The sequence below is a fragment of the Dermochelys coriacea genome, chromosome 17, assembly GCF_009764565.3.
Source record: "Dermochelys coriacea isolate rDerCor1 chromosome 17, rDerCor1.pri.v4, whole genome shotgun sequence".
NCBI classification, from domain to species: Eukaryota; Metazoa; Chordata; order Testudines; family Dermochelyidae; genus Dermochelys; species Dermochelys coriacea.
This window is the reverse complement of record NC_050084.1, coordinates 6,630,128-6,652,432: the sequence shown is the minus strand read 5'-3', so window position 1 is coordinate 6,652,432 and position 22,305 is coordinate 6,630,128. Positions and strand designations below refer to the sequence as shown.

At 37.4% G+C, this 22,305-nt stretch overlaps 1 protein-coding gene across 10 annotated transcripts in view; it reads left to right on the top strand.

Moving 5' to 3' along the window:
• The window catches only part of BCAS3 (BCAS3 microtubule associated cell migration factor), a 492,153-nt gene that overhangs the window by 5,869 nt on the left and 463,979 nt on the right, over window positions 1-22,305 (top strand). For all 10 annotated transcript variants that reach the window (XR_006276226.1, XM_038375370.2, XM_038375366.2 and 7 more), the window contains exons 4-7: window positions 138-192; window positions 2,414-2,489; window positions 5,051-5,157; window positions 17,831-17,912. Coding sequence is in view for 9 of the 10 variants with exons in the window: in XM_038375370.2 (XP_038231298.1) it covers window positions 138-192; window positions 2,414-2,489; window positions 5,051-5,157; window positions 17,831-17,912 (320 nt within the window). In the remaining variant the exon portion in view is untranslated. The remainder of the gene's footprint in view (window positions 1-137; window positions 193-2,413; window positions 2,490-5,050; window positions 5,158-17,830; window positions 17,913-22,305) is intronic.

The following is a 22,305-nucleotide window of genomic DNA, read 5'->3' as shown; positions in this document are numbered from 1 at the left end:
CCAATCATTCTTTTGCAGATAATCTAAACTAAGGCATAGCCTGCATCATTTTCCCCAGTGGTATGTATGTATTTATAGTCAGTGTATTTATGTCTGTATTTAGACTTCCGTAGTAATTAAGGACTCTTCTTTTCCAGGGAACAGTCATATATGGAAAGTGTTGTTACATTTCTTCAAGATGTTGTGCCACAGGTAAGGGCCTAAAACAAACCCACTCTCTTCACACTGCTAGTAATACGTATAAAATAAGTAGCAGCTAGATAGTCCAATTTATACAAAGATCAACATTTTTAGAAGTGTTATTTTGAGTGCTTCAGTTTTTTTTTTTTTTTTTTTTTTTTTTTTTTTGGTCATTATTATTAGACACCTTAAAAAGGCTTGACTTTCAGAAAGTGCATACAGTCTGAAAATCAGGTGCCTTTGAAGTGTTTCCAATTGGGCACCCAAAATCACTGTCAGGTCAAAGTCTTGGCCAAAGTATTTAAAAACAAGGCTTAAAAAATGTCTCGTGTATGTACTAGTGAGAGAGGGTTACATTTTCTGCCTACTTAAAGATGTGGTAGTGGTAGCAATGAAAGGCAGAGGCTTACTTGTGAGGTAGATGGACAACATTTTTGTGGGAAGCCCAACCCTCCTAATTGCTGGGACTCCTACCAAGCTGGTATTTCTGGACCATACTTAGGAACTCGTGTGTTTTTGTGTCAACGTCTGGCTAATAGGCATCAGAAAAGTTTGATACATACCTGCTTGTTTTGCAAGTTTAACATTTGCTGGAAAAAAGAAGGAGGTTTTTTTTTGTTTTTGTTTTTTTCTCTTTTCCTCTCTTCCTTTCTCCACTTGCCTCAGAACCTTCAGGTTGCTGCTGGGGGGAGGAGAGTTGCTAATTTACCCCTTCTCCAGCTTGCTGTGAGGGGGGAGGAATACCTGAATCTGTCATTCTGCTTTTCTCCCCCGCTCCATATCTTGGGTCATTCTCCCCTAAGAATAGTCCTGGTTCTTTTGTGCTCTGTTGTTTCTAGCTTTCCCAAGTAACTGCAGAATGAATTGATATGGCTGTGGTCAGTTCACTGCTGCCCATGGAGTCCTAAGTAGCAGGCTGAAACTGATCAGAGTGGGATTAATTTCATGCTCCTGGTATTTGGGAAAGCTGTGGACAGTAGTAGCGGAACTGTTTACCTGTCCACTCAGGAAGGCAGCATTGCATTGATTCATAGCTGGAATCAGTTAATAGTAATAATAATAATGAATAGTTAATTATACAAGCTAGACGTTTCTTTTTTAAAAAGAAATTGGCACACCCTGACTCCTGTTAGGAAAAGTTTCCCACTGATGGTACTGACTATTAGTAATTTGCCAAATGTATTTTTTCATGTTGTGATTCTAGCTATGATGTAAAAGTAAGGATAGTCAAACTTCTATTGAAGGAATTGTTGTGTTTTAACCTGTTCTTATACTTTGGATATTTTTTCTCCATAGCTAAAAAGATGCACTCTTAGTTATATTTTACAAGTCAATTTGCCTTGTAAGCATGGAACATGTTTTGTTTTGAAAAATAATACCAACGCTAATTTTTTATTTACACATTGAGTGCATATTATTGCTTGTCCAGCATGCACACAGTGATTATACAAGTTCTTTTCATATTTAATCCAAAATACTGCACAGTATCTTGCAATAATTTACTTGAAAACAGTGGTATTGCCTCTGTAACTCTTACTCTGATTACTGTAGTTTCTCCTGAGAACTGTAAAACTTAGGTTGTCTAGAAACACCAAGAAGCTTCATTCCAATTTCTCTTATACCTCATCTCTTTAGGGGCATCTGTAGAACTGCTTTGATTGAGTTACAGTGCATTCTGTTTCAAACTTAAATATTTTGGGTTATATTAAAATCATAGGTATATAATTAAAATGTCACAGTAGGAATGAGCTTCATTGGAAAGAAAGGCTTCTGTTTTTTCAGCCTTGCTTATAAAGTGTTTAAGTGGGTCAAAAAGGAATTAAAAGAATACACATCTCTCTCTAAAGATCCCCTTTTTTATTCTATTTAAAAATAGTTTAAACTGACAAAATCAAGGATTATAGAAACAACTATCATCTGTTCTGTCCAATTTAATACAAGGTTTATGTTTCTTAGAAGCCAGTTGGCTTTTATTCTCTGTACCTGGAAGTTCTTTGGTTGTGTGTCTTGCCACTTTTACTTTAATAAGTGTTGGTACACTAGTTGAATTATATTTAAGATTAAATGTGTTGACCAGGGAACCACTCCTCTCAAAACCTCCCAGAAATACTGAGGGTATAAAGTATATGCAACAATTCTTGTTTTCCTTGCATTACCCGATGTGCTGTATACAGAGAGCAGAAAATAAAGATGTTATACTTCATTTTCTTTCAACCTTTCTTTTTTTGTATAGGCCTACAGTGGTACTCCACCAACAGAAGAAAAAGAAAAAATAATATGGGTCAGATTTGAAAATGCAGACTTAAATGGTATAGTTTTATCTCCCTTTTTCAGTTTTATTTCTGTATCTTTTGGGCCGATATGCAATAATTTTAAACTAGCAAAATCAAAAAATTACAGTTTAGACAAGAGTTGGCTCAAACAGAACTCATTTTCTACTCCTTACTAACCAGGAATGAATCATTACTGTGTAAAATCCTGAGTGAATAGACAGGCCTTTACTCAGCAAATTTCTTGAAATGTGAAAGTGAGCGAACTCTGGTGTTGTAGGATTAGTGAGGTCACCAAATTCCAGAGCAAAGCCCCTTGGCCCCCTCGCTATCCAGATCAGTTGAAAACAAAACATAGGGCTTAGTGTAATCCATGTATTCATAGGTTTGTAGCATGAATCACCTAATTATCTCTCCCAGTGGCTTCATGCATACATATTGAATGGCTGCAGTGTCATAAAAAGAAAAGGAGTACTTGTAGCACCTTAGAAACTAACCAATTTGTTTGAGAATAAGATTTCGTAAGCTACAACTCACTTCATCGGATGCATTCGATGTTGTAGCTCACGAAAGCTTATGCTCAAATAAATTTGTTAGTCTCTAAGGTGCCACAAGTACTCCTTTTCTTTTTGCGAATACAGACTAACACGGCTGCTACTCTGAAACCTGCAGTGTCATAGTAGACTTCTGTGTTACCCAGCAATAGAGAGCTGTCAAGGCAGATGAGCAGTAACCTAACTCCGTCCTCTTTGATATCGTTGAGGGAAAAGAATAGCTCAAGAACAGAATGTGTACTTGTTTGCCCCTGTTGGAGGCTGTTGAATCAGCATGGACAACTGACTTTGACCATCATTAAGAGGAAACGATCATTGCAGTCTTTGTGCCTGACTTAGACCTATAGCCGTATTGAAAGGTATGAAGAAAATTAGCTCTTCAGATAAGACTTGAGCTGTTTTGCCTCCATCTTCCAAAGAATCTTTCTCGAACAAGGAAGGTTAGAACCTATGTGGTAGGTGGTGGGACTTCAGTGTAAGGTGAATGAGGGCCATATGACCACTTGCTTGAATGAACCAAACATCTTGCTCTCCCAAATGGAAGTGTTAACAATGTACATCAATTTGCTTTTACTAACCATGGAGCTCTAAGCCTATCCTACAAGTCAGAGGCTGTAGCTCTCCTCCAGATGTTTCCTACAGCTTGATTGTTACCTCAGTGTCCTCCTCCTTACTCCTGTGATAAAGGCTCACTCTGATCACAGATGTGACATGATAGTATGACATGATAGGGAATCTTCATGTTCTGGTGGTAAGTAGGGCAAGTTATACTACTTATAGCTGTTGGAATGGCACAGAGATTCCTAGTTCACAAATTTATAGATGTTAGAGATGGAAAAGACCTGTTAGGTTAGCTTGTATATCTCACTGCGTCATGCTCAAGGCCAGTGCATGATTGTTTCCTAGTAGGTTTCTTTTTCCTTGCTGTGCATTTGTAAATTGCCCCACTGGGGCTTTCGCCATGTCCTTTCACTTGCCACAGTATGACAGAAAATCAAACCTATCCAATGAAACCTTTATTTTTCATATTCATCCTAAATTTACCTTAGTTCAGTTTAATCTTGTTAGTCTTGGTTATACTCTTGTACCATCCTGAAGAGTTCTTCTTCCTGCCTGAAGTTTACGTTTATTATGCTTCTTGTTCTCTTTAGGTTAGAGCGGCCTAAAACATAAGATATAAAAACATTTGGTTATTTTAGCCTGTCTTGATATATTTCCTATAGCACCTTCATAGTTTTATGGAAATTGCCTTTTTCAGAGGGGTGTTGTGAGCATTAGATAATATGTGTAAAAAGCTTTGATCATCAAAGTGCTACATAAGTGTCATCTTTGTTAATAATTATTATTTTGTTGCTCCTCTGTGATTTTCTTCTGATTTGTCCATACGATAGCATTATATGAACTGGCAGTAATGTAGCTTACAGATGATTATATTTGCTCAATAAAAAGACCTCTCTTTTTTCCTAAATAGACAAAGTACCTCTGAAAAAGTACTGAAGAAGGAATCACCGATCCCTCTCTTTTTCTGTGTACTCAATCGTTCCTTCTAAATGCACTAATAATTTCTGTTGCTAAATCTCTTAAATAGCAGAGTACTGTAGACTGTATATATTTTGTAAACTTGGCTTCAGAGTAGTAACTGTGAAATGTGAAGAGGTGCTTTTCTAGAATTTCATGGTGCTTATCGAAAAATAACTTGATCGTGTGCTAATAATCATAGAAGGTAGGAATGACAAAGACCTCTGAGTCATCTTGTCATAGCCTCCTTTCTTATGTTGTGTAGGAAGTTTCCCGTCATCACTCCCTCTAAACTGGTATTTTGTACCCTCTCAAATAAAACTCTAATTACAGATCTTATTCCTTGTGTCTAAAGGAACGTTTTTTTCACTATTTTTTTCAGTTATAGAAGTTAAGGATTAAAAAGCACATTGCTCTGCCTTTAATTATAATGTGGATATGGATTTCAAAAACTGTGTCCAGTATACCAGACATTAAACATAATTTGTCCTAACTTAATGTTCGTTTTGATATTTAAATCCAATTTAGATACAGCAAGGAATATGGAGTTTCATGAGATACATAGCACTGGCAATGAACCACCTTTGCTGCTAATGATTGGGTACAGTGATGGAATACAGATCTGGAGCATACCCGTAAGTACATAATAACTCTGTCTTCGGAAAACAAGCCTCCTTGAGATGCTGATTTTATGCCCTATCTAATTTTTTTTTCTAACAAACTATTACTTTAAACTAAACAGGAGAAGGCTACACCATATGTTGTATGTGTAAAATGGTTTAACATAAGATTAATTTAAGAGTGTGAGTTACACCAAATATTAAACTACCTAACTTTAAATCTGAGGGTTTTTTAAATTTGGATACTTGCTGTAAAGGTAATTTTTTTGATTTGGAGCAGGGTGTAACATTACAGAGAAGTTAATATCATATAAATATAGGGGAAAGAAGTCCACACTAAGGAGGAAGGGTAAATTCAACTGTTCTATGAAAAATTATGAAAAGGATTTACATTTCCCAGGAACGCAAGCATGACAATATTAATAGCATTTTACAATCACAATGTGTGTCTGTCATGTACATGATTTGCAATTTTAATTTTATTAAAGTCTATATGTGCATATGGATTTAATTTTATTCTGTCATACATAGCATTCAATTTGTGTTTCAGAATGGTTTGAGCACATGGACTTAATTTGGGAAATTTCCCCCAAATTTCTTGAACTTAGAATAAAGTTTAGTATGGTATGTGATAAAATTCTTAACTCATAAAATCTAGTGTGTCCAATACTTCAAAATAAACCCAGTGCGCATACTGGATGAAATTTCTCCACTTTGTAGAATACAGAGCCTTTCTGGAAAATATTTTTCCTTTACATCCCTCCCTGGGTGAGAAAGAGAGTAGTTTTTATGCAGCAAGCTACAGTTTAGGAAATGGAATTTCATTTTCTCTTTGAAAGTACTTTTGCACACCGGCTTGGGAGCTGTGTTAAGGACTAACCATTTGGTTTTACAGGGGGGGAGACAGAAATGGAATTTTTCTTGCAATTTGTCTTTTCTGCTAAAGAGGAGGAAGAAAACCTTTTTTAGGAAGTTCAGAGCCTGCAGTCTCAGGGGTGATGGTGTAAAATAAGAGGCCCCAATATACCCTACCTACTTCATGTGGAATTTGGGAATTTGTGTATTTTCTTAGATTTCCTGAGGAACTACAGTTGTTTCTCACATTCAAGACCTATATTTTGAATGGAGCAGAATGGAACATTTGGATGCTGCTGTATTTTTGTCTTTAAACTTTTAAAAAAAAGTACATTTGTAGAAAAACCAAATTGGTTGTTTACTTCTTGAGTAAGGAAGTTACACTATATACTACTGTATAAGCATTTAGCATGCAAAATAATTTTTGTATACAATTAAAACTTTTTAAACTTGAAAATATTCTTATACAAAAAGTGAGTATATAAACCTTTTAAAAAATCGCTATGCTTTATTCATCATGTGTATTACAGGGAACAAACATTAGGTGTCACTAAGATATTGAGCTAAAAACATATAGTACAGCTTCAGTAGTACCAGCGATCCTAACAGGATTCTGAACAAATAAGTTAGAATACATAGAGATATATACGATCTAAGTTAAAGATTTTCTATAACATAACTTCTTTGAACTTTCTCTAATGAATTTATTTGAACAGATAAGTGTTTACTGAAAGGTGTATAGAGGAACACACCTGATCATGTGACATTGGACTTCTCCGGGCTAGTTTACAGTAGAAGAGATTAGAGTTTGGGTCTTCATCTAGCAAGGGGTCAGTTCTCTGTTGATAAAGTATATTCTTGCCCTGGGCAAGAGGTGGGAGAGTGTCTTGCATCCTTATCAGGTGACTCTCTGTAGCTGAAGAAATGAGTGTCTCTGAAGGAAGCCATCTATACTCATAACCAAGGGGAAGATTGCTATGAGATGGGGTCTTATGTGTAGGGGGAGGGCAAGAGGGGTGGCGTAGGCGTGTCTTGGAGAACTCCATTTCCCTCCTTTTGGGTGGAGGGAATCTTTTTTTTTTTTTTTTTTTTTTTTTTTTTTATATGGAGGTACCATAGTTAGGCTAAACAATGTCATATAACTACTAATTCCTTGTGTCTTCTGTCAATAGAGCAGTCTCCACAAAGCCAGTTTACATGTTTTTCCAGTGTATTTCACAATGGAATATTTTCTATTTCTTGTTGTTCCTTTTTATTAGGCTAATAAATACTAAGAAAAAATGAAACTATGAAATCACAAATCCCTATTGGTATGATTGATTATTGCATAAAGAAGCCCTTCAACAGCTTTCAGAAAGTTCTTTCTGAGCTTGAGAATGTGTTCAAGTTGATACACAAGCTGAGGCAGTCTAAATAGGAATAGAGGTATGTTCTGAAGACTTGTTGCCCCTCTTTGAGAATGCTCAGCTTGGAGCAGGGCATGAGATGTCAAAGTAACACTCTCTAAACAGCAAACTGTGTTGTGACCATGTATGAATCTAGTCTCTGGAATAAAGTGACATTCATTGCTTTGCAGCCTCAGAAAAGTGACTCTGGAGCAGATTCATGATGAGTTCAAGATGGGTTATCTGTAGGTGCTATTTGATATACGTGTCTTGGCAACGTGAGCCATTGTAGCTGGGATAAATGTCAGGAGGTTTGCAGTACTTCAGGGTATCCGCTTTCCTGCAGCAGTTGAGGCCAGTAGGAAAGAGGGAAATATTTTTGGAGCAAATGTGGAAAAATTATTATTTGCTATTTATTATGCTTCATTTATGAGGGAGAGTGGTGCCACCTGGAAGTTTTTAGATCTCCAAAGTTAGAACACAGATGCAAGCCTTTCCTGAATAATTAATATGTGTGTTTTGTGGTGCTGGAGTGGCCCATCATAAATTTTGGGACATGGATTAAATATATTACAAAGGAGAAGTCCAGTGTGGTTTCTTTGGGATCAGTCCTTTGTTACTTTGGTCAATAAGATTTATATGCTGTGCGGTGAGAAGGGTGCTTACTTATACAAAGGGATTTGGTTGAACAGGAATTTGATTAATTGTATAATTGTCAGTTCCATAACTGGGCTGGTGTCAGTGGTATGTATTCTTGATTGAAATTAAGTCTTCGCTGACATGTTGGGTTGGGGGGGGGGGAAAGAATGCCAGCTACTGAATGACCATCCCTACTTTCTGCAGCACCTAGGGTTTTCCTTTGAGGCCTCCTATTCATATAGTTTGTGAGATCTGATAAGACCACAGCCAGGGATTGTGTAGTTGCAGATTATATGAACAATATTGCCCACTTTTGTGTTTAACAATGTAATTTTGGAATGTTTTCCTTGGCATTCATGTTATCCCTCGTTTGGTTTCCCAGTTAGATAATTTTTTCTAAACTCTGGATTGGGGATTTGTATATGAGACTTCTAAGAAGAATGGGCATAGCATAATCTACACTTGCCTACCCGCTTTCTGTTGCTATTTATGGTCCAGGTACAAAAAGAATTTATATACAAAATTATGCCATTCACTTGGCAATAGCATATATTCTGTATATGTATCCTTTCTACATCCTCTTAGGGTCTGGTTACACTGCAGTTGGGGGTTCGCCTCCCAGAGTGGGTAGAGACATGCGTGCGAGCTCGACTTCAGGTAACATACTAAAAATAGCAGTGTAGACTTTGTGGTGTGGGCAGTGGCGCAGGCTAGCCACCCAAGTAAGGACCCTCCTAGTAAGGCTGGCTTGTACTTGGGCAGCTAGCTAGCTGCAATATCCACACTGTTATTTTTAGCACGCAAGAAATCTGAAAGAGAAATCTGTAAGATTTTATGTAGAAGCCCTTTCTGTTTTAAGAAGCAAGAGTCCCAAAGTTTTAGTGAAAAGCTATACACTGAGGCTATCATCTGTAGCATTGTGCTTTCTTTCCTCCTTCAGTTAGACCCTTATTCAGTACATAATATAATGAGCTGCAGGCAGTCCAGTTTGCGTCTGCGTGATTATGAAGTGTTTATGACAGCTACTAAGCTGACGCTTTTCATAATGGTGTTACATTGACTTCTAAACACCTTTGTAGTCTGCCTCCAGGAGTGTATGCATGTCTCTGCAGTCTGAGTGGTTTTACATTAACATTTCCTTGGAGAAAGATCTTTGACTACAGAAGTGTTACTTGCAAATGGAAGATACCATTTGATAGGCTTCAAAGGACTGAAATAATGTTTGGACTGCTGGGTGCTGAAGTAACGGCTGGAGTTCTGAGGTGTAATGTCTAAATCTGTATTGTATAAGATGCAGAAGGTATCCATCCAAACTGGTTTTCTTTGATCTTTGTTTTGAAATGGGGGTGGGAAGGTTAAAAGTGTTTTTAAAATATGCCTTTCGAAGTGGGAAGAAATCTGGGATTATACAAAAGTAATGACTACAAGTTCCCATTCAGTAATTGTGCAATGTGGTTTTGTGTTGTGTTTGGAATTTGTTTTCCCTTTGCCCCCAGTCTTGTATTTCAAATACAGTGTCAGAACCAGAAAGCAGTTGGAATTGGTTTATGCTTAATGTGGTTTACAAGAATCTGTTTTAGATAGTTATTCCTATTCACAGAAATGCATTTTGGCTGCTTTTGTGGGTGATAACTTTTTTCATTGTACACAGGAGGTTTCAGAAGTAGAAAGTGACATTAATTTAGATTTTCCCTATTCAGTTAGAACAGAGTTATTGGGCTTTAATTTTAATAAATTAGGAACTTTATTGACTGTTCAAAGGGAACTGCATAATAGTAAACATAACATATATTTAAATATATATTGTAAAAGTTGTGGTACAATGCTGCTACTTCAGTCTTTATTGGTATGGCAGCTTACAGGGTCGATTACATCCACTGATTAGAGACCCTTGGAATACTGGTCATAGTTGGGCAAGTTAAGGATGGCATGCTATTCTCTGACTTTTCCTTTTGTTTCATTGTCATAATGTAAAAATGATGGGCCAATATTTACCTGTTAATAAATTAATTAATAAATATTAAGATTTTTAATATGTTACACAGTCTATGGCAAATGCAGTAGCTAGGGGTGTGTGTGTGTGTGTGTGTGTGTGTGTGTGTGTGTGTGTGTGTGTGTAAAAATTCTTTTCCCTTCCTCAGTTCTCCAAAAAGCCTGCATGGTGGTGGCTGGGAAAACCAGTTCCAGTCTCCCTTCCTTCCCCAATTTAGTCAATGGTGGTAAAAGTGTCTTATGCGGTAGGAAGCTAATGACAAATGAAGTGCTTTCTTCCCAGTTTCTTCTGGCCAGAAGATCTTGGGACCTGAACAGTCATCCCCAACATGGAGACCCTGGTGCAGGCTTGCAGTAGGCACTTAGAAAAATGTGAGACTGACCAAGATATGTAACCTTTAAAAGCATCAGAAGACTTGGGAGGTGGGCGTAAGGACAGGGACTGGGCTAATCATTCTTCTAGATTTTTTTTTTTGTTTTTGTTTTTTTTTTATTTTCATACTACAAGTGTTTTGAGTTCTGTATGGATTTAAAAGAGTACTGGTTTTGTTTTAACACACAACTTGCACAGCCAGTTGTGTTGAAAAGCTGTGTGATTTATAATGTACTCAGAACCCGGGGAGAGGAAGGAAAGGAAAACCTCACACCTCTCTGCAGCAAACCCTTTCGCAGATGGAGTGGTAGCATCAGTAGGCTTTGGCCTGGTCTTTACTGCTACAAAAGGGCCCTTTTTAACCTTGGCGTAACTAACACGCATGAGCTATCCCCAAGGCACTTTGGTTTTACTGCGATGCACTGGGGTGCGTTTACCTTGCAGTAAAACTAAAGTGCCTGATCTTCACTGTGGTTTTTACCTCAGGATAGCTCGCACATGTTTAGTTACACCAAGGTAACAAACACACCTGTTTGAGCAGTGAAACAAGGTCTTTGAAGGGCGTTCCATGGGACTCTCCTTGGTTAGAGGGCAAAGCAAGAAAGGAGAGCTATAAAGTATCATTCTGTCCCTATCCTGACAGTTCTCCATATATCTGCTTCTTTTCTTCTTGTGGGTGTTGAGGGCAGGGGTGAAGAAACACAGTCCCAAATTACAAACATGTATGTAGTCTGCAGCCTGAGCATGTTAAACCCCCTCAAAACATGTTACATTTATAATGGTAGTATTGATGTGTCTGTGACCCAATGCATAAGCAAGCTGCTTAACTACACTTTGTATTTTATTTAATGTCCTCTGTTTTCCATAGTGGCTGCAATTTTAACATTTCATTCAACCCACAGGGAAGAGTTTTATAATGTTTTTAGACATCTCCACTGTTCTGTTCTTCAGGCAAAGGGAGAACACACAGCTAGGCATACAGAAAGTTTATACCAAACAGGGGAGAATGAAAAGGGTAGCCTCACTCCAAGTGGCTGCTGCAAACAGCTGTTCTATATAGCGCATTTATATTTGTATCACACATCCTTACAGGTTCTCATGTTGAGCTGTTAATGTGCCTAGGAAAAGTGTCTGTTTGTTCCGAGGGATATGTCTGATGTGGGGGGATGGGTAGGCAGTCTCTTTTTAAGAAACAAATGGCCTGTGGATATGTCTACACTGCATATGCTTTACAGTGGCATATATAATACACATTGCGTGTTCCCTAGCATGGTTATAAATAGCCAGTGTAGATGGTGAGGCATTGCTTAGGTAAGTAGAATAGAGACATGCCTGACCCAACATGGCTCTCTACACATCCAAGCAGTGTTTCCCTATCTATGCTCCTGTTTTTAGTAGCATAGCATCCTGCTGCCTCCCCAGTATTTGGAACCTGGAGTGAAGGACTCTGGCAGAGGGGAAAGGCAAGCAGCAGGGAAACAGCAAGGAAGGGTTCCAGAAGTCCCCACTGTCTTCCCCTGCCAGAGCCTTTCGCTGCTGTGTATAGTTACGCACCACAGCCTGAGTGCAGCCTGCTTTTTGCTGTGATGTGCAGCTACGTGTACTCTGTATACCACTGCCAGGTGTGTGTAGTGCAGACATGCCCTACGTTACTATAATGGTTTGAGTTATTAAAACAAAGAATTTTACAAATCTAATTTTACTTTTGATCATTAACACTGATGGTTTACTTTCTTATTTGTCCACTTACACAAGAAAAGTTGAGTAGTCAGTTTCTAGTTATTTCACTTTCTCTCTTCATGCTTCTTCCTAATGCAAAAGTAATTGCGTTGTTATCACTACAGAGGTTTTTTTTGTTTGTTTGTTTTTTTTTAATTACAACTATACATTTGAATGTAAACATTAAAATTCTGGCTGCTTCCCCCACCCCTCCTTCAAATATCTTGTTTGGCAGTATTCCTCTTGAACTGGATCATGTCAAACAGTAGTTCATACAGATAGGTTTTCCTACGATATTATTGTCATTCAATACAATATTCAAAAAACAAAAGGTAGATTTCTTATATCTTACCTAACATCTTCACTATGTATTTGTGTGACAGTGCTGTTATTGTATACTAACAATTTGCATTTTTATTTTAAGTGTCAAATTTCTAATTTATTTTTTTCTTCTTTTGGTTTGGTGTATGTTTGGCATTTTTTGACTGTAGGAAACCTATTTTCTATGGTTGGAAAATATTATCTTCCTTACAGTGTAAACAAACCTTCTTGTTTGTTATGGGTTCAAACTGGTGTACCCTAAACAACAGAAGTCTCTCATCAAAAATTAATCAGTGGTCCAGATTGATCCCTGATCTGCCATACTTACGAAGTACTGGCCCAAAATGTCTAAGGGAAGAGGGGATGGCTTCACTCCCTTTCCTCAATCTGTTCTCATATCAGGAGAAAGGAACCAAAGGGAATTGAACTCAAATATGATGGATTCTTTGCTTGCAATCTTGCATAGAGATCTGAAGCTTTAAAAATACAACCAACCTGTGTCTTGATTCCTTGGTTTGTGGAAGCTGCGAAGTCCCACCACACCAGCTTGCGGCCGTCATTTTGGATTCACCCTTTTTATAGAAAGAGTACCTGAGGCTGCTTTTAAAGCTTCATTTTCAATTCTTAAAACCTGTTTGGAAATGTTCGTTGCTTTTGGAATGGGAAAGAAAACCTTTAAGAGCTTGAAAGCTGCCACGGGGACTCACTACTTATCTGGAGCAAATCCAAAATGGCAGCCACAAGCCTGTTCCTCTGCAGGTGCTTTTTGAAGAATTTAAAGTCTATTTATATTTTGTCTGTGTCTGGGAGACTGAGTTGCTCAGGGGATTAGTAATGGGATGTGTAGCCTTCCACCTTCTGGTTGCCAGCTCACAGCTAACCCAGGTTGGTGGGGAGAAAGTTGTTAGCCATTCTGTGACTGTATGGCTTATGTGGTGGTCTGTCCCAGTCCAGTTCCTAGTAGGACAGGTGTCCAAGTCAGAAAACCTTGACCAACTTTGTTGGCAATCTCAGCAAGGAGATGAGGACTAACTCGGCAAAGATGTGCAGTGGCAGTCAAAAAGCGAACAGAATGTTGGGAATCATTAGGAAAAGGGATAGATAATAAGACGGAAAATATTCTGCCTCTATCTGATTCCCTGGTACGCCCACATCTTGAATACTGGTTGCCCCGTCTCAAAAAAGATATGTCGGAATTAGAAAAGGTTCAGAGAAGGACAACAAAAATGATTTAGGGGTACAGAACAGCTTCCATATGAGGAGCGATTAATAAGACTGGGACTTTTCAGCTTGGAAAAGAGACGACAATGTGGGGGATATGATAGAGGTCTATAAAACCATGACTAGTGTGAAGAAAGTAAATAAGGAAGTGTTGTTTACTCCTCATAATACAAGAGCTGGGGTTCACCAAATGAAATTAGTAGGCAGCAGGTTTAAAACAAACAAAAGAAAGTATTTCTTCACACAACACACGGTCAACCTATGGAACTTTTTGCCAGAGGATGTTGTGAAGGCTATGATAGGGATCAAAAAAAGAGCAAGATAAGTTCATGGAGGATAGGTCCTGTGCTATTAGCCAGGATGGGTAGGGATGCAAAACCATGCTCTGAAGTGTCCCTAGCCTCTGTTTGCCAGAAGCTGGGAATGGGGGACACGGGATGGATCACTTGATTACCTGTTCTGTTAATTTCCTTTGAAGCACCTGGCATTGACCACTGTTGGAAGAGAGGCTACTGGGTTAGATGGACCATTGGTCTAACCCAGTATGGCCGTTCTTATGAGACCATACAAATGTCACTCTCCTCTGGAGATGGTCCTTTTCAGTCAGGATTGGGACATGTTACCAGGGCAATGGTGATAAAGCTTTACTTGTTCTGTGGATAAATAAAAGACATCAGTCTCTAAGGCTATTGGCTCAGGTCCTTTTACGAGCACAAATCACAAAAAAAAAAAAAAAACAGGTATTGTTGGGTGGGACCAATCTGTTTTGAAACCTGTTTATTCTAATATATAGGTTTTAAACAGCAAAAGAGACCATAGAGGTTCCCCTTGCAAACAAACCCAAGAAGCATTTAGGATTTTACTGTTCTGTAAACAACAAAATGCATGTATTAAGATTTTAAAATCTTCACCCTGTCTTTATGCTGCTTAAAGTAGGAGAGAAGGACATGCTATCATGCCATGGGAGTTGGTAACATCTGAGTTCTAATGTTGGCTTGGACACTGACTCTGTGCCTGAACAATTTGCTTCGCTTTCCTTTTGGTTTAGTTTCTCCTATCAGTAAAATGGGAATAATACCTGCCTACCTTCCATAGGTGTGGAGGACTAATAAGTAAATGCTTATACAACACATTGAAGAAGAAAAGCAGCATAGACATAAGGAACTTGGGCTGGGATTTTCAAGGAAGCCTAATGGAGTTATGTACCCTGTTACAAATGAGTTTCAGTGGGATTTGGGCACCTAATTCCCTTAATTCCCTTCTTTGAAAATCCCAGCCTTAAGTTTTACCACCTCCTCAGCATCCCTAACGAAATATGTATGCTTTTGTAAATTTGCTATATCTGAGAGCAGAATCTCAGTGAAGCGGGTTTTGGCCTCCTTAACTGTTTTTTACTGTCGGGCCTCTTACTTTGTTTGGCGCTAGAGCTGATGTGCTGGCTTGCTCAAAAAGTAGCACAAGGTGACTGAATTGGGTTGTTATCATATGTGAATCACTTCTTCCATACTTGTGTTATGTTGTTTCCTTTGTAGTCATTTGTGTGCGTACATATGTGAACCACTCTTTCATGGTTTTGGAAAAAAACCCCAAACCCTTAACTGCCAATAATAATAGTTTCAAAGTCTTATACTTTCCCACTTTTTCCTTTTTATAGAACTGGTGTGTTCCCACAGATACAAAACCTACTCCTGCCTACATCTCTGCTTTCATTTCCTCTTACTCCTTCTCTCACTTTTTACTCTCTCCAACCTTCCTTCCTAACCATGCCCCATTGGTGCCTTCTTCCATGTTGCCCATTATGCTTGGTACAGGCTCTCTTGTTTTCTCTTCCTCTTTCTTCTCCCTCTCCCCCCAAATAAGAAAACCCATGATCCATTAGAGAATTAAATCTGTGGAGGGAGTCACTGGGAACTTTGTTTCACCAGTTTGACTTTGAACATCATACTATCATTTGGTTTGTACATAACTTGGGTTGCAAGCTCTTCGGGGCAGGGACCACACCTCCTGGTCTAGGAGAGGCAGCGTACTGTCTGTCATCAAATTACTAATTTGTTAAATCTGAAATTATTCTGAAAGAAATAGAATAATTAAAATTTTATGTACTGTACAAGCACTGCTACTAAATGGCAAAGCAGAATCTGTGATGCTGATAAAAGGAGTACTTGTGGCACCTTAGAGACTAACAAATTTCTCTAAGGTGCCACAAGTACGCCTGTTCTTTGTGCGGATACAGACTAACACAGCTGCTACTCTGAAACCTATGATGCTGATAATCTACCTAATAAAATAAAAGCAGGATGGATTAAGGGTCTGAGTCTCATCTTTCTTACATCAGTTTTATAGGCATCTATATCAGGAATAATTCTAATCACTTAATTGGTATTATTCCTGACTCATTCAGTGTGAGACTGGAATAGGCCCCAAGTCCCTGGGGAGAAATGTAAAGACACACATTTCCCAAAATTTTTGTATTGTCCTGAATGTTGTTTTAAATTGAATCAGGAGAGTAAGTGGAAAACTGAAATAAAGTTGTCAGCGTCCAATGTTTAGTTATAAAAAGGTGGAGTGTTTACTGTAGTAAGTATAGCATTTGCATATAGTCTTCATAACAAATAGATGGTTCAAGGGGATTAGCAGCAGCAGCAGTTTGACATACATTATCTATAGCAATGGTAATAAGCTATAGTTAAGAAGTTGCAACAAAGTGTGAGTTGGAGTTACTGGTCATGATTTGTTTTTTATTTTTCCAACTTGTCATCTAAACTGCAGGAAGTAATTGAACAAATATAAAAAGACATTTTTAAAAGGTTGTGTTAGATTTATGGTTTAATACTTATAGAGTTATGAGGTCTTTCTTTCAAATTGTATGCATTTCTGATATTTGTAAAATGCTTGTTTGGCAAACTCTCTTCCAAAAATAGTATGCCAACATGTTGGTTAAATTTTTAGCTTCATTACATCTGTTTTAAGTTCTTAGTTATTTGGAAATGAGTTTCATAATGTTTGCCATTTTTCTGAAGTTTGACATTCTATATCGGATCCATTACCAAGCAGTTATGAAAATACATTGTGACCGACCATTTACAGGAAGTCTGGAAATTCTTCTTAACTACTTCTGATTTAATCTTTTCAAGATTTCCATTAGTGACTAACAATTAGTTTGGCTTCCTACTTTTGAAACAATTTTAACACCTATACAATATATGGTGCACTAAGATTTCAGGTTCTCTGACCCTTTAAATCCAATATTTGATTCTCTTAATCAGAGATTCGTTTGCATTGTCTAATAAAACATACAGTGTGTACAACAAACTGTATTAATCAGTGGCCAAGTTGAGGACTTGTATCTTCTGAAATGTATACAGTACACTGAAGAAAGTTGTATTGCACTCTTGTATTTTATGTAGCCTAATGTAAAACATGAATTTCTTGATGTTAAGGACCTCTGTTAAAAATAATTGACAAATCATAATAAAGGCCTCCAGAATGTCTTCTCTAGGGGAAGGGTATAGAAAATTGATTTTTGGGGGGGGGGGCAGGTTTGAAGATGCTTGGATAGAAAGGAAATATATTTTCTATTCCAGTTTTCTGTTCCAGGTCTTGGGTGAACCAGAACTTAACTTAGTTTATGAAATATTTAAGTTTGCTGAGCACATATGGAAATTACCAAGGAAGAGAGGAAAAACACTTCCCCCTGAAATTTATTTCTAGTGAATTCCTTTTGCCTCTAATTTTTGGAGTCCCTACCTGGCTCCAAAGAAAAGCTACAGCTCACTTAGGGGCCTAACACATAGTTTTTTGCATTGATTTAACTAAATCTGTTTTTGTGTTTTTGTTTTTTTTATTAAAAAAAAAAGTAGTTAAATCAGTGCAACTCCTTAGCATAGGTACAGTTGTACCGGTGCAAATGTGTTTATAGCTTTAATACCTATTTGGTAATTTACCTGCAGATCACTCATGGTTTCAACAACTATTAATAGGGCATCCTGTGACCCTGTTACAGCGGCAAACACACAAGAACCCCTCAAAACTCTGCAAAGTGGGTTCACTTGTGCTATGCGGAAGGCATGGCAAAGTTTAAGAAATGATACTTAGTGAATTAGGTATGGGAGGAGGGAAGTTTTTATGGTTTATTAAAACAAGTAACATTCTTTACGTTGTTTATAATTTGTATATTATGCAGATCAGTGGTGAAGCCCAGGAACTCTTTTCTGTTCGACACGGCCCAGTTCGAGCTGCACGAGTCTTGCCCACTCCACAAATCAGTAAGTGCATTGTTGTGACAGTTCACAGCTAAATGTATGTTCTCTGCAACCTACTGAATGAATCAGTATTTTTTCTTTAAAGTTTTACTTGAATATTTGTTATACCCCGGTATGTCAGCTTTCCATTTGTTAGAAATGTAGTTAAAATAAGTTACTCTTTCAGAGTAGTTTGGTTTTTACTAATATCACTGTTCCTTGATTTTCATATCTATTTGTTCCATGCTCCAGTCTTGACTTGGTCTGTTTCCCAGACATTTTTTTTTTGTTACTTTGATTATCTGACAGCGACATAAAATTGCCAAGATAACTGCTTGTTTTTAAAAATAGATGAGCATAACTTTGTTCACTGTTAAGAACCAATAAACGGAGGGTACTAGAGATGCACAGGACTGCTTTGTTCTATGGACTCTTTTTCTGCACGAGATTTTGGTCTCAGAAATGTGTGCGTCTTTTCTAAGTGTTTTTGATTTTTTTTCCCCTCCATAATTCTGAATTACTTAAAATTTTTAACTCCTGTTTTTAAACCCAGCTGCTGCTTTCTTCATAAGTTAGAGAACTGCAGGGCCTGGGTATCTTAACTACTCTAGAGACATTTATGCTTCTATTTTGAAATAATAATAATATTCATAATTATTATATTTATTATTTATCAATTAATGTGTTAATCTAAAATATTGCTGGGGGGGTGATTTCAGATATTGTTTGTTTTAAATACTATCTCACTATCATAGGAGCAACTATTGTAGGACTGGCAGGGACCTCCAGAGGACATCTAGTCCAGGCCCCTGCACTCATGGCAGAACTAAGTTTTTATTTAGACCATCCCTGGCAGGTGTTTGTCTAATCTGCTCTTAAAAATCTCCAATGATGGAGATTTCACAGCCTCCCGAGGCAATTTATTGCAGTGCTTAACTACCCTGATGGTTAGAAAGTTTTTCCTAATGTCCAGCCTAAACTGCCCTTGCTGCAATTTAAACCCATTGCTTCTTGTCCTATCCTCAGAGGTTAAGGAGAACAATTTTTCTACCTCCTCCTTGTAACAACTTTATATGTACTTGAAAACTGTTATCATGTCCCTTCTCAGTCTTCTCTTTTCCAGGCTAAACAAACCCACTTTTTTCAATCTTCTCTCATAGATCTTGAATAGTTTTTAATTTCTGGGCTTTCTTCAGTTTGTCCACATCTTTCTTGAAATGTGGTGCCCAGAACTGGAAACAATACTCCAGTTGAGGCCTAATCAGCGTGGACTAGAGCAGAAAAATTACTTCTCATGTCTGCTTACAACACTCCTGCTAATACATGATGATATTCGCCTTTTTTTGCAACAGCGTTACACTGTTGACTAATATTTAGCTTGTGGTCCACTATGACCCTCCGATCCCTTTCTGCAGTTTTCCTACCTAGGCAGTCATTTACCATTTTGTATATGTGATTGTTCCTTCCTAAGAGGAGTACTTCAGAGCATTACTCTAGTTTGTCCAGATCATTTTGAATTTGAATCCTGTCCTCCAAAGCACTTGCAACCCCTCGCAGTCAGGCTGACAAAGAGCATATAGAATGCTGTGCAACAGTGGAAGGCAGGGAAAATTTTCATGAAGGATACTGAAGCAAACTCCCACTCTTAGGAAAATTGTCATGGGATTTTTAAGTTCTACATGTGGGAGACAGGAATTTTATTTTTAAAAGTCTCATCCAAAAGGACTCCACAGTTTCGCAAAAGGAAAATTGAGAATACAGTTTTTAAACCACTGCAATTTTTGTAATAATCGTTACAATCATTATTGTAGAATTGACACTCCATTAATACCTTGTAGTCCTTTACCCCAAGTATAATTTTTTTCCTTAGCAAGGTGATGGTTGCTTGCAATAGGATTAGAAATGCTTTTTATAGTTAGAGACTCGTATTCAAATACACTGCAGAGTTTATTCATGATTTGTGGTCCTTACCTTCTCAAACTTTCCCAAACTCTTGGGATGAGTAAAAGATTTTAAGTTTTCTTTGTCATCTGTTCAAGAGGCAGTGATTGAGATCCAATCTAATGTACATGAAGAAATAACTTTAATAAAAATTATATAGTGTAAATAATTTCAAGATGACATTTTGCTTTCTCAAAAGTAAGTAGGTTTGCCAATAACATGAAGGCTCTTTTTTTTATTTCGCGTATGGGAAAAATAAGTATTTTCTAAAACTTGGAATATTATAACAGACCACCCATGTGCCCCTGAAATATCAGCCGTTCAAGCTTTTTCTGGTGGTCAAACACAGTTACTTTCCCATTCCGATCAGAAAAATAAGTGGAATGGGAATTCTTTGTAGTTTGTTCTAGTTGGAGTAGAGCTAGCTTTTAATTTGTTCCTCTTTTTGCTTATTTTAAGTAAACCATTTTCAAACAAATTGACCTTTCCAGTGTTTGAGGTTTTTGACATGTCTCTTAATGTACAAATAGCCACCTCCTTTCTTGAAGATTACTTAAATGTGGTTTTGTCAAGTTCTGAGACCAGCTGTCTTGCTTGCTCAACTACATTGTTTCAGAAATTCTGAGTAACCTCCTGGAAGAGTTTGCTGAAAAATTTGAGCAACTATGCATAAACAAGCAATCCTCTTAAAATCTGAGACTGTTCAACCCAAATACAGGCAATTCCCAAATAACAGGCCAGTTCACATTTGCTTATAATCATCTCCAGTATTTTGAAAGTGGAACTACTATGCTCTCAGAAGAGAGAACCGGCATACTAACATCTTAACTTGATATAGCTAAAAGAATGAGATGACTTCACTAAAACATCGGGCGCTGTTCTGTTCTCTTAAAATTTTCTGTTGATTTGCTAATTATCGGTTAAGAAGTCTGGTCTAGAATTAAGATCCTGACAATTTTGTCATCCAGGATCCCATTGCACTTTTAAGAGCATGAGGAGTTATCCTGTTAGTGTCCTGGCTGAACCTTAGTTTAGGCAATATTCTGTTTGACCAAAACTCGCCCTGTAACTTCAACTGGAGAAGCTACTCTCCTGCATACAGCTGCTAAGTAGTGTTTCTTGTGTAAAATGGCTGCCACATTCCACTGCAGTGGATCTAATTTGAGCTGTTGTTTACTTTTCTGTTCAGGTCCGAGGTTAAGTGGGGAAGTGGTACACAAGTTGGGAATGTATGCAATAGTGTATTGAGAGCTATTTACCAGAACTGTTAAGCAGAGCTTGTCCTTGCACAGAACTCTAAACTAGAGCTAGGTTTAAGTTGATCTTAAATTCAGTTAAAATATTAAACACAAAATGGAATGTGTTAGAGTAGTAGCAACCTACTATTAGAATTTAATACTTTATATTTAAAATTTGTGCAGGGCTTTTTCTTTATGGGAACATTGTCAACTTTGTAATTAGCTGACAAATTATGGCTATTTTGCTCTTTTCTGTGTCATCAAATATTGGATCCCTGGGTCTTTTTTAAAAAAGGGGAAAAGAAGTATAACTGCAAGTGAAGAAAGCAATAGTTAACATTCCAACAAGTTCTGTTTTTAGTGAGGGTAGAAAAATGCTTTGTGTTTTACAGTCTAGCAAGCAAACTAAACTACTTCTTATGAATTCCGTTGGGCATTTGTTCTCTCTCTCTAAACTGCTTATATTTAGCATTTAACAATGATAGTTGCTACATCAGAAAGCTATTCAAATTAGTTCATTTTAAATTAAGTTAAACCTTTTAAAAACATGTTTTGGTCTCTTTTTACATGGCTTGGTATAAAGTAAATCTGATTAAAAATACACAAATGTATTATTGACAAATATCTGGAATCGGACAAAAGTAAAACTGTAATAAGAGGCCTTAGATAACTAACACACATAAGCTTTAATGATCCTGAACAAAATAAAATGCATTTGTGAAGGAGAAGCTGATTATTATCAGCAATGCTCAAACAGAGTTTTACTGTAAAGATGTAAAAAGGGAATTGATGAATGTGAGGTTCATGGTGGACGAATTTGGCATGTTCCTAGAGATAGATCTGTTTGAGATAAGAAACTCATTCCCAGGTGTGAAAGGAAAAGTTCATGGTTTTAACTCAGTTTTTCAGCAGCACAACTTAATAGTTTGTGGACTATTTTGTTAAAGTACTGTAATCCTTTGATGTTTGATTCCCTGTTGCATCGTGTTTTTCACACCATAATATAGTACTGTTTTCAAAGAATTAAAGAAGACCTCCTCAAATCTGATTTATTAAGTTACACGGCAATGGGTGCATGTGCATTTTAACATTTTCTATTATTTGAGGATAGGAACAAGCCTTCAATGTCAAATCAGGTTTTTTCATGGTGCTTTCAAACTTTGAGAAGTGTTTAAAATATTAAAAAAATTTTGTTAAGAAACTATAATTTTTTTCAATCTTTGTTCTCGTTGACTAAC